Below are 17,254 nucleotides of genomic sequence, written 5' to 3'. Positions count from 1 at the left end.
CCAGCACAACAGTGCAAAAGATAAGGCTGAAGCATTTGCATCAATCTTCATCCAGAAGTGCCAAGTGGATGATCTATCTTGGCCTCCCCTGGAGGTCCCCAGCATCACAGATGCTTCAGCCAATTCATTTCACTCCATGTGACATCAAGAAACAACTGAAGGCACTGGATAGTGCAAAGGCTATGGGCCCTGACAACACTCCGGCAATAGTACTGAAGACTTGTGCTCCAGAACTTGCCGCTCCGCTAGCCAAGCTGTTCCAGTACAGCTACAACACTGGCATCTACCCAGCTATGTGAAAAATTGGCCAGTTATGTCCTGTACACAAAAAGCAGGACAAATCCAAACCAACCAAGTACCACCCCATCAATCTACTCTCCATCATCAGTAAAGTAATGGAAGGGATCATCAACGGTGCTATCAAGCGGCACTTGCTTAGCAATAACCTGCTCACTGACACCCAGTTTGGTTTCTGCCAGGGCCACTTAACTCCTGACCTCATTACAGCCTTGGTTCAAACATGGACAAAAGAGCTGAACTCCTGAGGTGTGGTGAGAGTGACTGCCCTTGACATCATGGCTACATTTGACTAAGTGTGGCATCAATGAATCTGAGCAAAACTGAAGTCAATGGGAATCAGGGAGAAACTCTCTGCTGGTTGGAGTCATACCTAGCACAAAGGAAGTTGGTTGTGGTTATTGTAGGTCAGCCATCTCAGTTCCAGGACATCACTGCAGGAGTTCCTCAGGGTAGTGTTGTAGGCCCAACCATCTTCAGCTGCTTCATCAATGACCTTCCTTCCATCATAAATTCAGAAGTGGGGATGTTTGCTGATGATTGCACAATGTTCAGCACCATTTGTGACTCCTCAGATACTGAAGCAGTCCATGTCCAAATTCAGGAAGAGCTGGTCAATATCTAGGCTTAGGCTGCCAAGTGGCAATTAACATCAGCGCCACACAAGTGCCAGGCAATGAGCATTTCTAACAAGAGAGAACCGAACCATCACCCCTTGATGTTCAGTGGCATTACCATGACTGAATCCCCCACAATCAACATCCTGAGGGCTACCATTGACCTGAAACAGAAGTGGAAAAGCCATATAAATACTGTGGCTACAAGGTCAGAGGTTAGGAATACTGCGACGAGTAACTCGCCTCATGATTCCATAGCCTGTCCACCATCTTCAAGGCACAAGCCAGGAGTATGATGTAATACTCCTCATTTGCCTACATGAGTGCAGCTCCCACAATGCTGAAGAAACTTGACACCTTCCTGGACAAAGTAGCCCACTTGATTGGCACCCCATCCACAAACATTCACTCCCTCTGCCATCGACGCACAGTAGCAGCAGTGTGTACCATCTACAAGATGCACTGTAGGAATTCACCAAGGCTCCTTAGACAGCACCTTCAAAACCCACAACCACTACCATCTAGAAGGACAAGGGCTGCAGACACATGAGAACACCACAGCCTAGAAGTTCCCCTCCAAGTCACTCACCATCCTGACTTGGAAATATATCGCTGTTCCTTCATTGTCACTGGGTCAAAATCCTGGAAATTCCTCTGTAACAATACTGTGGGTGTACCTACACCAGAGGGACTGCAGTGGTTCTAGTAGGCAGCTCACCACCACCTTCTCAAGGGCAACTAGGGATGGGCAATAAATGCTGGGCTAGCCAGCGAACCCACATCCCCTGAATGATTAAAAAAAACTTTTCTCCTCGAAGAGTACTTTACTATGTAGTTTACAATAATTATTTGTCTAAGCATGATGGCCAACTCCAAATTATTTGGGCCAGCCATTGAAATGCAACAGTTATCAACAAGGTAGCAGCATATATTTAAAGGGGGCTTCATAAAAAATCATTGGCAAATTAGTTTTTGCTTGGTTAAGCGGCACTCTGGGATGATGTAAGTCACATTGGAACCAAAATAGCAGATCTTCACACGACTAAACAAAAAAGATTTTCTCAATACATTTCCATGAAGACAATGACCTGGAGGAGCAAGGGTGCTCACCACTGACCTCAAAACAAGCAATGCCAACAAATCTAGCAGCATCTCTGGTGAGAATCTCAGCTCTGTTTCTGTGCAGTGGTACGGTAACTGGAGCGTTCTTTACTGGGCACTGACATCGTGAAGCTGCAGTGGTATCATCAGGCTGTGCAAGTAATCAATCACATGAAAGGATTTCCAGATGTTCAAACAGGAAATAAAAAAACAAAATAAAATCACTTTTAGAAATAGAATTTTGGAAAGTGGTTAAAGCATAGAAGGAGGCTGTTCCTTTGATCCCTGATCAACCAGAAATTGTTGATTTACAATTACAAAAACTCCGTCTTAAAAATATTCAGTAACCCAGCCTCCACTGCTCTCTAAGGAAGAGAATTCTACAGATGAATGACCATCTGAGACTAAAAAAATTCTCCTCATCCCCATCTTAAATGGGAGATCCCTTATTTTTAAATTGTGTCACCTAGTTCCAATCACTCCCACAAGGGGAAACATCCTCTCAGTACCTACCTTGTCAAGTCCTCTCAGTATCTTCCATGTTTCAATAAGATCACCTTTCATGTTTCTAAACTTCAGTGGATACAGGCCCAACCTGTCCAATCTTCATCCCAGGAATCATTCGAGTGAATCTTCTCTGAACTGCTTCTAATGTGATATGTCCTTAAGTAAGGAGACCAAAACTGTACACAGTACTCCTGATGGGATCTCATCAACACCTCGTACAAATGCAGGAACTTTCCTACTTTATATTCAGATCCCCTTGCAATGAACAACAACATTCCATTTGCCTTCCTAATCTCAGGCAGTGCATTCCACATCCTAACTACTTGCGATGTTAAAAAAGTTTTTCCTCATGTCTTCTTTGATTCTTTTGCCAATCATCTTAAATCAGTGTCCCCTTGTTCTCTACACTTCTTCCAGTGGGAACAATTTCTCCCTATATTCCATCTCTGGACACCTCATGCTTTTGAACATCTCCATCAAATCTCCTCTCAACTGTCTCTAAGGAAAACAACCCCATCTTCTCCAATCGCTGTTGGGGTGAAGGTGAATTGATGGTGGTGTAGCGGTAATGTCACTGGGCTAGTATTCTAGGGGGCTCAGGCTAGTGTTCTAAGGTCAAGGGTTCAAATCCTAGCACAGCAGCTGTTAGAATTTAAATTCGACTAATAAAATCTGGAATTGAAAGCTGACCTTAGTAATGGTGACCATGAAACTATCATTGATTGTTCACCCAAATGGTTCACTAACTTCCTTTTAGAAAAGGAAATCTGCCACCCTACCTGGCCTGGCCTACATGTGACTCCAGACTGTTACCTGTCATTCAGTTCAAAGGCAATTCGGGATGGGCAACAAATGCCAGCCTTGATAGCAAAGCCCACATTCCATGCAAGAATAATCATTTAAAAAAGTAAATATAACTGAAGTCTCTCACCCCAGGAACCATTTGAATAAATCTTTTCAGCACCTTCTCCAAAGCCTTCACATCCTCCCTTAAGTACCATGCCCAGAATTGAACCCCATGCTCCAGCTGAGTCCAAACCAGTGTTGTGGAAAGGTCCATCATAACTTTCTTGCTTTTGTACCCTATGTCTTTATTTATAAAGCCCAAGATCCCATATGTCATTTTGTCCAATTTCAGAATCTGCCTTGCCACCTGCAGTGATTTAGATTTTACCTGCACCCCGTGCCCACCCTCCCCCCATCACCCAACTTCTAACCTGCCGACAGGGGAGCATAAAATCCAGCCCAAAAACAAAAATACCTGGAAAACCTCAGGTCTGACAGCATCTGCAGAGAGGAACACAGTTAATGTTTCGAATCCAAGTGACTTTTCATCAGTTCAGTTGAAGAATCATACAGACTCGAAACGTTAACTGTGTTCCTCTCCGCAGGTGCTGTCAGACCTGCTGAGTTTTTCCAGGTATTTTTGTTTTTGTTCTAGATTTCCAGCATCTACAGTATTTTGCATTTATAAAATCCAGCCCCATGATTATAAATTATCTTTTCACGGCCATCTGTGTAGTTCAAATTTTATTAATCACATGGCTATTAAAACCCCAGTTACACCTGATTTATACCTTGTTCACTTTTTATGGGGTTTCAAACAATGATGGACTGGGAGAGTTGAAATCTCATGGATTTCATTGATTGCAACCTCAGGGGCCCCGGACTCTGTGTCGGATCCCTCAGTGACAGAATGTAACTGTAGGATTCTCGCGCTTATTTGTGGATGCCCAACATCCTGACATTCAGAAGGATAATTACAGTGAACATTAATGGTTTGCCTTCACAGCTCCCTGCAAAACCCAGGCTATTGTTTCTTTAAAAGCAATTGTCATATAGAAAACCTTTGCCACTCCCCTTAATCACCAGCACCATCCCCCACCCAAACTGCTTCCCTCATTTTTCAATTTTTTAACTCATTATTTCCTGCTCCTATACATATCTAATATGCATTGTGTGAGAGATTCAGAGTGACTTGCCTCTTCTTTTACCTCCCTCCGTATTGAAGCAGAGAATTTCCCCTCTCTGCTCATTCAGTGGCTATTTGTGGACACATGTCATGTTCTGCCAACACTTGGTGCTGAGCCACCAAAAAAAACAATTTGACAATTTTGTCAACTTTTCAGTTAATGCATGAGTGACATTGCAAGCTTTGATATCAAAATCTTAATGTGTTTTAGTAACATTTGTTCTTTTTTGTATTTATTTAGCTGTTTGAACGTGACTTAAGGAGATATACCAACCATGAGAAAAACATGTTGCTGGACAACCATGGTCTATACGACAAAAACAAGGTACAATGAAACACAGCAGATAACATTTTTAGTTGACATACATCTGTTTTAAGGAGTCTCAAGCTAAGTTATAATTGTGGGTAGGCTAAAAAACATTTTCCAATTTATCCGTATCTCTGCCCTTCTGAGGAACTAGCAGCCATGTTTCACTAGAGTGTTGTGATTCTGGATAAATGATACAAATGATAAATGCTTAGAAAAATAAAGTAATTCATATTTAATGCATGGTCTGTTGAATGTATTCAGATCTGTAAAATAGCAAAGTTACTTTCAACAGGGGTGGTATGAGATCCTAGTGAACTGTCCTAGAGAGACAAGAGTTTGGCTTTCCTAACCAGTTAGTGGGAACAAGTCTATATGATAACTGAGTGATGCAACTAACCCATTTTATAGTAAGGTGGATGATAACTTGCAGCAGGTTTCAAACCTAGCTGGTGAGGAGTATCATTGATCAACTAACATTTCTCCATGAATGTATCTATAATAACACTCCTGTCCTTACTGTGTATTAATGTAGTAAGACTAAATCTGGCCTCAAGGTCTATAGAACATAGAATGAAAATATTTCTGTCTTTGTCCCATATCTTTAGGCCCATGGCACCTATATTAGGGTCATGTGACAATGAAAGGTGTACAATATGATATGGTGGCATCCTCCGATATTCTACAGATTTCACACCTCTTCCTAGTCTCTTCTGTTAGCCTTGCATACTCTTTATCAACCACACCTACATTTTTATAGTGTTATGGACAGAACGAGTTTAATTTAAGTTAAATTAAATTAATTTAAACGGCACTAGTTTCTTCTCTCACCACCCATCCATAAACTGAAAGGTGTTTTGATTTGTTTCCCTCTTTATGAGCAGTGGCATTATTTCCCAACCCCTCTGCTTTGGTGCGATCCATTTTTCTTTTAATAACCCCACAACAAACTTGAGGTAGGATGAGCTCAAAGGATTGCTTTGATTGCACACACTCAAAACATGAAAAGCTGGTTCGCAATGTCCCCTTTACCTTCAGATAGTAAAGAGACTGATAGAGATAAGAAAGATTTACAGTACAGAGAACACAGAGGAAAGAAATATTGTTTCATGTAGGTTTCAGAGTCCAGAGCCAAAGCCCAAAGAGGTATTCCTCCACAGAAGTCAGTGGGTTGAAAACCAATGCTGGAGAATTCACTTTTCCAGTGGTGTTGACTTCACATGATGAGATAGGCATGCAGAGCTAAATCAGTCTTGTAGGCAATGGTGCAGAATTTCCAGCAGAAGCACTGTAGATAAGGCTAGGTATTCAACCTGGGCAGAGTTCCTTTTCTGTGAGGCTGCCAGTTAGATGGTAAACAGCAAATTGAGCTTTTCAGTTCAGCAAGGAAATATTGCTGGTTCTACAAGCCAGTGGCCCATGTCACATGACTTCCACCTCTCCACCCTGTCTTTGACAAGGAATATATTCCCCTCGACTGGGTCCCTGATGTTGTTAAAATTCAACCATTAAGAATTGAAAGGAAGGTTGTGGGGTTCTTTAGAACCATAGAAACCATACAACCATAGAAAAGTTATGGTGCAGAAAGAGGCCAATCAGCCCATCGTGTCTGTACCAGCCAAAAAGAGAAAAAAAAAACTAGCTGCTCATTTTAATCCCACTTTCCAGCACCTGGTCTGAAGCCTTGCAGGTTACAGCACTTCAGATACAGATCCAGGTACCTTTGAAATGAGCTGAGCGTTTTAGCCTCAAAAACAACTTAGGTAGTGAATTCCAGATGTGCACCATCCTCTAGGTGAAAAAGTTTTTCCTCATCCCTCTAATCCTTCTACTAATCACCTTGAATCTATGCCCCCTGGTAATTGACCCCTTAGCTAAGGGAAACAAATCTTTCCTGTCTACTTTATCTTGTCCTCTCATAATTTTGTACATCTCAATTAGGCCACCCCTTATTCTCCTCTGTCCTAAGGAAAACAGCCCTAACCTATCCAATCTCTCCTCGTAGCTGCAATTTTCAAGCCTTGGCAACATTCTTGTAAATCTCCTCTGCCATCTCTCCACAGCAATAATGTCCTTCATGTAATGTGGCAACCAGAACTGTGCACAAAGTTCCAGTTGTGGCCTAACCAGCGTTTTATACAGTTCCATCATTACATCCCTGCTTTTGTATTCAATACCTTGTCCAATAAAGGAGAGCATTCCATATGCTTTCTTGACCACCTTGTCCACCTGTCCTGCCACCTCCAAGGAGCAGTGGACATGCACTCCAAGGTTTCTCACTTCCTCAACCCCTCTCAATAATTTCCCATTTATTGAGTATTCCCTTGCTTAGTTTACCCTCCCCAAATGCATTACCTCAAACGTTTCACGATTGAATTCCATTTGCCACTTCTCCGCCCACTCAACCAAACCATTGATATCATTCTGGGATCGACAGCTATCCTCTTCACTATCAACTAAATGGCTATTTTTTGTCTTAGCAGACAAGCAGACTCCTGTTGGCCAGTCTGCGTTACCGCGTTATGAAATGCAGATGGTTTTTGTATGGCTCTCTTTGAATTTGGCCTGTGTAGCCCACAGGGGGTTGTTAGTGACCCCCGCCCCCCCAGAGATAATGATTTGAGGGTTTCCCTGATACTGCCTCGTGCTTCTTTTGTTTGGGGCTCACAGACAGACATAGATTCTGCCATTTTAAAGGTCTTTTTTTTTGAAACAGCAATGAACATATCGCTATATATTTTATAAAAAAAAATATACAGGGTGAGGTCTTAGCCCCTCACGGTAGGATTTTTAACCTATGACAAGTTATGTAAGCAAAGTTGTTTTTTGCCTCTTTGATTCTTATCACTTCCTGCCATTACTACTTGTCTAACACTGACAAGAACTTTTGTTCAGGGGATACAATAATGCCTTGGCTGGATAAACTGCAGATCCACAGACTTATCAAAAAAATTGTCCTATCATCCTCCATGACAAGTTTAATTATGCCTTTTTCATAGAAGGCTTACTCAACAGCATAGGTATCTCACTACAGACTACGTCAGTATTTATAAAATGGCTTATTCTGGCTGTTTTATGTGACATTGCAACTCTCTTTAGTGACCACAATGATTGCATGTAGAACTTATATATTTGTTAACCTTGCATCAATCTTCACCATTTAGTGAGTTAAGATAACATTTTAACCAATGTGTTCAATATACTGTTGAAGCGCAAATAGTATCCAGTGCTGCATAGTTAAATGAGTCTGCAACCTACATATTCATCACAGGACCAAAACTCCATATGACCAGTATAATTTGTTGGAACTCATCATTATCATTATCTTCTACTAAAGAATTCTCTTCATCATGTTTCATTTTGAGGAACCTGCTCTTTGCTTTGGACGGTTGGTCACGTAATGACACTTCAAGTCACACCAGAAGCACCTATTAACTGTTCTTTAGGCATTCCAAGGATTCATTTTCTTGTTATTGCATTAAAATTCATCTGCTGTAATAGCCAGATCTGCTAAAGATACTTTCATCCTAATTCCGCCTGCTTTTAACCCTTCCATTGTTTTGCTGCCTGCATCCAACATTTGGACAGCTTTGAAATTTGCGACTATTGAGCCCTCTATTGTTTGTGTCACCATGGTGTGTACCATTTGTTCCATGAAGACTGAAGGAAATGGCTGATTCCTCAGGAATTTTCAAGGCAGCAGATATCTGATCTAATGGGGTCTCCTTTTCTGAGAAGTGAACACCAATTAGAAGCAGGAGTCTGTCCATTTGGGACACCTTAATGGACTGCAACAATTTAAATGCTATTACTGAGCCAGGGACACCCAGTTTAAATTTCATTTATCTTTTATACAATCTGTTAAAGTCCATGATATATTCCTCCATGCAATGACCATCTGTCTTCAGAAATCTATCAAAATCGGATCATGTCTCCAAAGGCATTTAATAGACCATCTTTCCTGTAAATTTGTTCCAACTGCTCTAAAAGAAGGTCCAAACCTTTATTACTATCCAGTTGACAGGCATTCAACTCACAAAATACTTTATTTCTGATTTTACCACTGTAGGAAGTGGCAATGGCAAGACCATATCTTCTTTTCTCTTTGGTAGAGATGTAACTCATGTCCACAAATCCACTACATTGTTCCACTGGTTATAAGATTCAGAATGTGGACATCGAAGGGTAATTATATCCTGTCAATTTACACTTGCTTTTTGCCATTTTACACAATGGTTGCTAGGATGCTAGGATTGTTGTTTTATGCCTGATTTTTTTTTTTTAGCTTTCAAACTTCACCTTTAGGCAATCATCCTCGGCTACCATGTTTTATTCCAGAAAGCCAGCTGATGAAGTATAGAGCTGGAGCCAGTCTTTACACATTTCTGTACTAATTTATAAAGTTACACATTACAACCATATACCTCCTAAATAAATACCCACAATCTTGGTCTGTGTCTATTTATAGGGGCTCAGGTGAATCCTCAGTTAAAGCTCAGAACTTGCACAGAATTAATATAAAGTTAACATTGGTGGTTAGGGTGGGTGGAGAAGGTGTTGTGACATAAGCATTGGGACTGATCAACTTAATTGAAAATTGTTGCTCATCTGGCCGGTATTTCCTTCATAACAACTGATCAATGCAATGCAAGGCCATAGCATATTATTGTAGATTCATACCATACAATTCTAGCTATCTGTCCCAAAATAATGTTTCTTTAATAGGTACCCCTCACTGCCTTAATTTTGAAACTGATTTGCCAACTGTCTACAGTGACCCTATTAACTACATTGTGCATTTATATTACTCATCCCTCCCTAACAAGTAATATTTTGCCATAAATCCTATGATAATTTCCAATTCTATATGTCTTGCCAGTTGCAACATGTCTGAAACTTTCTACAAAATGTTAACTGCTACTCTACCCTTCTTGTACTCTCTATTTCAGTATCATTTATTTCCTGCCACTAGGTCATGCACATAAATAAGAAATACATTCCACTCAGCTTCTCTCTAGTCTGACGTGACATCTCCTATGAGTATTCTCTTCCCTCTATTTTTCTTGTACAGTTTTTATCCAGTTCCACTTTGTTACCCAGGGATTTTAGTTTTATTACTAACTGACATGTATGACCTTGTCAAAGGGTTTCTGGAAGCCTCAGTAAACTTGTCAAATTCCTCTATTTACTCTCAATGCACTTAATGAGGATGTTTGTCAAACAGGATCATCCTTTTGTAGCTTAGTATCGGTGATGACTGTTTATTGTGAAGCTGGTGATACAGCAGGCTGGTCTTAAGTAAGGTTTCCATTAACAGCAGCCTCCGTGGGGACAGAAAATGAATGTTTCAGGTGGATGAACTTTCATCAGAACTGACAGAAGTTAGAGATGTAACAGGTTTTAAGCAAATATAGAAATATGGAACAGTGCACGGTTCTGTGATGGATGAAGAACAAAAGATAAGTGGCAGAATTTTCCTTGCCCATTGGCAGAGGGCGTGTTTGGCAGCGTGAGTGGGACAATATGTCGAGATGGCCAGGTTGCAATTGTCCGCTCTGCCTGTAAATGGTGGGCCGTGTTTCCTGCCGCCGAACATCGGGAACTTCGTTGTAATACATCTGTATATCATTATGAGCCCAGCTCACTGGACTCATCCCCCAATGATGGACCATCCGAGCATTTCAGCATCATTGCACACTGACATGTTTCACAGCTGTACATAAGCAACGTGCATCTGTTGAGCTGCACTTCACTCGGGACTTTGAGGTTTGTTTGCTTACCTTGCTTCAGGCAGCACTCAAGGCCATCAGCGCCAGGCTTCGCAGGCAGCACCACATCACTTTTAGGGGGGTTCACGGGCAGGTCTGTACCTACCAGACCAGCCATAAGCTGGGTGACTTTTCAATGGCTGCAGGGGTAGGCCTTGTTTGGAGAAGGGGGAGAAGTGGTCTCACAAGGGAAGAGGCTGCAGGGCGAGGGCTGTGTGTGGGGATGGAGGGTATCCCAGGGTGTTTGTGGGGGGGCACAAGTTGGTCCGTGCATGTGGCCTCAAGACTGTGAGGGCTGAGGAGGCAGTCTCCAGAGGAGGTGAGGCCAGATGGAGATGAGGGTGTGTGTGAGAGAATGAGAGGTGATGACCTTTGAACTGGCAATGGGTGAAATGCCAGTGATTGGGTGATGGGCTTGTGAATGTGTGTGTTTAGAGTGATGAGATGGCCGCCTTAACGTGGCCGCACGGATGAGATCATTCCTCCTCTTGCTGCATTGGATGGCGAACCTCTGCTGTGCAGCTTTGGCACTGATCACCACTGCCATCGCCTCCCAGGCCAGAGTGGTGAGATTTCTGGCCCTCCTGCAGCCAGAGTGTGGGTAGATGACATCATGGCAGACCTCCACAGTGTCCAAAACGCGATCCAGGGAGGCGTCACTGAATCGGGGGTGGGGGGGTGGTGGTGGTGGTGGCTGCAGTCTTCTCGCCTTTGGAGCCATGTCTTCTGTGCAGCAGTCATGGGCTGGAAGCACTGAGAGGATGTGTGAGTGGCTGCACTTTAAATATGGCACCCGGCGTGAAGAAGCAGTGAGGTGACAGTATGGTGGGCAAGTGAGAATCCACCTGCCATTGAAACGATGTGGTTCCCTGGAATGCATGATTAATGAGGTGGGATTGGGATGATACAGCATGAAAAGCTGCCAATGCAGCCAGAGGATAAAATGTTCTTTTTCCCACATGCTACCACACTCATTGCAAATCTCAGATGATTCCACCCAAGATCCGTGAAAAGGTGCAAGGCAGGAGAGATTGAGTGGGAAAAGAGTTAATGGTGCAGGGCAAAAGGAGATGGTAATGGGACTAGTAGAGGAGCAAAAGATCTGCCTAGAGGTGGTGTGAATGGCAGAATCATGAACAGCTGACATCCAAAAACAAAACATTGCAAAACGAGAAAAGAAGAATGAAGCAAAATGGGGGCAGAGGTTGCAGTCTGAAATTGTTCACCTCAACTCAGAAGGCTGGAAACTCCCTCATTAAAAACTGAGATGTTGTTCTTTGAGCTTGTTTTGAGCTTCTTTGCAACAATGTGGGCAGTGAGGACAGAGGTGTCAGAGTGGGAGTGGGGAGGAGAATTAAAATGACAAGTGACCGGAAGCTTAGGTTTATGCTTGTGAACTGAATGAAGGCATTCCGAAATCTGTGTTTGTTTTTCCCAATGAAGAGGAACCACATCGTGAACTATGTATACAGGATAGTAAATATTGAAAGCAGTACAAGAAATTCACTAGGAAGGCATGTTTGGGGAACTGCTAACAGGGGAGTGAGAGGGAAAGGTGTATTCGGTGCTGGCATCCCTTTATAGCTAGCAGAAGACGATCTGTTCATTGTGGAGCCTGGTGGGGGTGAAATGTGAAATCGGGGAACCCTTCCATGGTTTTGGGAGAAAATTCGAGAGAAAAGTTTGGGAAACAGAACAGGTAAGATCGAGCTTCCTGGCAACCACTCCTCAGTTGACCAAAAAAAGACATATTGGAGGCACTACAGCAAGTGCCATATAAGTTTTGTCCCTAGTCTCCTTCAACACTGTAGGAATTGCCGGTGGTTTTGTTTGACCATCCCACTTCACCTATCAGGTACTTCATCCATATTGACTTCAAAATTCAGGTATTCATTGTACTATAATAATTGGAAATTAAAGAATTATTTTCCATCCTAATAAATACTTGAGGACGGTAATCATTAAGGGCAGAGCTTTCAATGTTGGTAGGGTGTGAAATGAGTTGTAGCTAATCAGCGCACATTATGCACCTTGCCCAATTTTTCTTTCCAATGGATGGGGTGTTTAATGGGTGGGTTGTCCAGCACAGCCTTTCTTACATCCATGCCAAAGTTGAAAGTTCTGTCCTAGAAACTCCACAATTTTTCCTTCAACTTCAATGACTCCCCCCAGCCCCGTGACAATTTTTATCCTTTCTCGTTCTGGCCCTTTCACATGTGTTTAGCACTATGACATTGAAACGATACCTTATCAGCATGCTAACATTGTTTACAATGTTCACCTGTAATACCTTCATTACGCTCAAAGATCTTTTTAAATTTGTCTTAGAACTTTTATATTAATAATGCTAAATGAGTTGAACGCTACACTTCTTAAAAGGCAGGTAGGAATCTTCTGGAAATGAATGAAACACAGTATAACTGAGCTTTTAGTTTTTTTTGAAGATACGCTGGGAAACCAGCAGAGTCCCCTGAGAAGTTTTTGGGACAGTCTTTTAAAGAGATTTAAGCCACCAACACACCCTACAAGGACATGAAAGGATTTGCAATGCCCGAGGGACAGTTTTTGCCCTTTGGATATACTGGAACAAATATCAGTGATCTTCTGTGCTGAAATGAATTTTTTTTTCCAAATAATCCTAGCAGTCTGAAGTAAAGCATATTTATTTAGAAGGAGGAATAATTGGAAGCCATTAATAAATATAACACATGTACCTAAAAGCATTACATTTATAAAACAATTGTAAGAAAGCTCCTTGACTCAATACAAAAGCTGTTGTGGAAATTATACCTGACCTTAGGACTGAATCTGAGTGTACTAAATCCGGTTTGGATCAGTTAGCTCAGTTGGCTAGATGGCTAGAGGGTGGATAATGGTAATATTGAATCAAGGAGCTTTCTTACAATTGTTTTATAAATGTAATGCTCCTAGTTACCTGTGTTATATTTATTAATGGCTTCCAACTATTCCTCCTTCTAAATAAATATGCTTTACTTCAGATTGCTGGGATTGTTTAGGAAAAAAAAATCATTTCAGCACAAAAGATCACTGATACTTGTTCCAGTGAGGTGCTTCACCTTTACTTCCTACATACAATGATGTGTCACATTATCCAGGGTGGTTTCCCTCAGGGAGCAAAGAACCTGTGACTTATTCGTCTTCTTGAATTTTGTGTTGCCTTAACTTGCCATCAAATAAGTAGATGCCATTAGCTGACGGAAGACTTACAGAGACATACATGTACCTGCAAGTCAAGCTCTGTGTCAGTGAGTGATTGTACACCATGTACTTCAATTTTATTGCAATGATTTCATGTCTGAAGCTGCAAATGTACTTTGCATCTCTGTGCCCTGCTGAGATACAAGTATGCATGAGATAATGACAGTGCTGTAAAGTTGTGTGAAGGCTAGATCTAGACAAGCAATAAATGTGAAACAAATTGACTGGCAACATTTTGTAGCATGGAATTTTGGGATATCCCCCAGTACATGTTCGTGTTTGGTAGATTCCTTAAAGTGTGCCATTTCCTCTCAACCAGCTCCCGTTTCTTGAAGGGACAGCAGACAGCACTGAGCCAGGCTACCAACTGTTTTCCGGCATGATGCACTGTCCTCCTCTGAGGAGGATTTTAACAGGTCTGTCAAATTTGTTGTCCCAGGGGAAATTTTCACAGGTAAATGGAAGTGGCTTGGGTGCAGCCCTGTGCTGGTGAGAGGTTGCTGCTCAGAGCACACCTCCTCAGAGTGTCCTTTCACTGCTTGACAGGTGATTGCCAAACTCCTGGAAGTCACTTCATCTTTAGCTGCATATCCCTATTGCCAGCAGCAACACCAACACTGACCACAACAGCAGCAGTAGCTGCCTTCTCCTCAACCACATGTTTATGCACAGGGCCGAAGGGATGGGCACAGAGACCCAGCTCCATCCCTAACACATGTACTATCGGCAGACGATCAGCTCTCTCTACACATGGGAGCTTCAGTGCCTCAGGAGGCTCAGGTGTTCATGACAGATCACTGCTGGTGTCTGCAGCCTCTTGGAAAAAGATTCCCTTCCCTGTGGATCAGGAGGACACAATTTGTCAGTGGTTGTCAGGTGCCTGTCATTGGAGGGTCAACCTCTTTCCCTCTCCCTTCTCCCTGACCCCCTCCCCCCCCCAGGGTCTCTGCCTCTCCTTGATGTTATGTGCTCTCTTCTCCTGCAAGGAGAGAAAGCAGGGAGTTATGAGAGCTAGCAATAGCTTGTGTGGATAGTGGGAAAAACAACATTAGTGTCCACAGCCCAACCATCTTCAGCTGACTCATCAACAACCTTCCTTCCATCATAGAGACAGAAGATGGAATGTTCGCTGATGATTGCACAATGTTCAGCACCATTCAAGACCCCTCAGATACTGAAGCAGTTTGTGTCCATATGCAGCAAGCCCTAGACAATATCCAGGCTTGGGCTGACAAGTGGCAAATAACATTTGTGCCACGTAAGTGTCAGGCAATGGCCATCTCCAACAATAGAAAATCCAACCAATGCCCCTTGATGTTCAATGGCATTATCATCACTGAATCCTCCACTACCGCTATGACTGGACTGGACTAGCCATATAAATACTGTGGCTATAAGAGCAGGTCAGAGGCTAGGAATCCTGTGATGAGTAACTCACCTCCTGACTCCCCAAAGCCTGACCACCATCTACAAGGCACAAGTTAGGAGTGTGATGGAATACTCCCCACCTGCCTGGATGAGTGCAGCTCCCACAACACTCAGGGAGCTCGACACCATCCAGGACAAAGCAGCCCACTTGATTGGCACCACATCCACAAACATTCACTCCCTCCACCACCGACGCATAGTAGCAGCAGTGTGTACCATCTACAAAATGCACTGCAGGTATTCACCAAAGCTCCTTAGACAGCATCTTTCAAACCTAGGACCACTATCATCTAGAAGGACAAAGGCAGCAGATACATGGGAACACCACCAGCTGGAAGTTCCCCTCCAAATTGCTCAACATCCTGACTTGGAAATATATTGCCGTTCCTTCACTGTCACTGGGCCAAAATCCTGGAACTCCCTCCCTAACAGCACTGTGGGTGTACCTCCACCACATGGACTGCAGCGATTCAAGAAGGCAGCTCACCACCACCTTCTCAAGGGCAACTAGGGATGGGCAATAAATGCTGGCCCACAAAGCCCACATCCTGTGAATGAATAAAAAAAAGACCAGGATGTGAGGGGGTGCCTGGAGAGAGGAATGAGTGGAGCTGTAAGACATGTTGATCGCAGAGTGCTGTGCAAAGAATGCTGGGAAAGTCAGAGTGTGGGGTTTGGCATTTTAAAGTGTTATGTCACTCACCTTTCGGCCTTCTAAGGTCCTGGATTCTGGTGCACTGCCCTCAGGTTAGAGGAAACACACGTATGCTGCTTGCTGCCTTGGTTATTTCCATCCACACCTGCTTGGTTGGAGAGGTTGTCCTGTTTGTCACTTGGGAAAGATTGCCTCACTTCAACCCCTCAGGCCCCACAGCAGGAGTGAGAAACCCAAGGAGCAGCCTTCCCAGGTTCCCTCTCCATGCCCGTGTTTGCTGCACCCTCATGCATCCATGTGCAGGGGAGCCTTTCTAACCCTTGTGGTGCTCCCTTTAATTAGTAATTCCTTCTTTTCACAGATCCAACACATGTTCTCGCCTGATCTCTGATTGGTCAGGGAACCCCAAAGCGAGATGCTAAAGCTGTGGCTCAGTTAAGGGGCCATGGCAAAGTCCACTGCAGAATCCAACGGGTTCCTAACCCACTAATGCTACAGCCATTTTGGCAGGGACTAAATCGAGAAAATTATGACCCGGCCTTTGGTCAACTAGAAGACATCCACTCAATTGTCCTACTTCTTCAAATAATGCTAGAATAGTGGATTGCTGTAAACAGTAGGCATTATTGGCTTCCAAGAGTATAGTGGTCACTCACTAGCACAACTTATGCCATTTATAACGTACCCTGTCACGTGGAAAACCCTGCTGGAGAATTGTAATGAAAAACTCAAAGAACCAAAAGGTTTTCTTGAACAATCTTGAAAACTAAAGGAAACAACGGGAAGAATAAAGAAGTGGAGATTGGAATGTTTCTTATTTATTAGACAACAGGGTGGTGCTATTTAATTAAACAATAACTAACAATTTTCCAATTTGTTACAAAAGATGAGAAACACAACATTTGGAATAGCTTCTTGAGGCATTTGGTTTAGATTATTTTAATAAACATAAAGCAGGCTGTTATGCACTGAAAATAAGTCTGTGGAGAAATATTTGGCCAGTTCTGTAAAGCCTAGTAATTAGGTGAAAGACAAGGTTATTGATATTTCTGAGGGTTCACCCTATTTTTATAATGATGCAGTTAGTTTAGGGGGGTTATTGAAATAGCAATGTTCAGCTGTCTCCAGTGGAATTTTTCTTCCCCCTAAATTTGTTCACTACTGGATTCCAGTCATCTGTGGATACCATCAAACATCCAATATCCCACCAAGTGCCCATCCTTCATTTGTTAGTCGAGCCAATATGATAGCCTGTGTGGCTGATTATTCATTCAGCCATGCAGGATATCATAGCGGAACTTGATCTTACCTCCAGCTTATGGCTGTGCATGTGCTGTACAGCACGGGCTGCTGGATGTCAATGAGATGTGGAAAATCAGACCG

The 17,254-nt window shown here is 42.8% G+C and overlaps 1 protein-coding gene across 1 annotated transcript in view; it reads left to right on the top strand.

The window, feature by feature from the left end:
* The window catches only part of dntt (deoxynucleotidyltransferase, terminal), a 304,739-nt gene that overhangs the window by 229,735 nt on the left and 57,750 nt on the right, over positions 1 to 17,254 (top strand). The window contains exon 10 of the mRNA XM_041210212.1: positions 4,736 to 4,819. Within this exon, the coding sequence (XP_041066146.1) occupies positions 4,736 to 4,819 (84 nt within the window). The remainder of the gene's footprint in view (positions 1 to 4,735; positions 4,820 to 17,254) is intronic.

Source organism: Carcharodon carcharias, chromosome 17, assembly GCF_017639515.1.
Source record: "Carcharodon carcharias isolate sCarCar2 chromosome 17, sCarCar2.pri, whole genome shotgun sequence".
Lineage (NCBI taxonomy): Eukaryota > Metazoa > Chordata > Chondrichthyes > Lamniformes > Lamnidae > Carcharodon > Carcharodon carcharias.
Note: the sequence above shows the minus strand (reverse complement) of the source record. Positions and strands in the feature narration are given on the sequence as shown.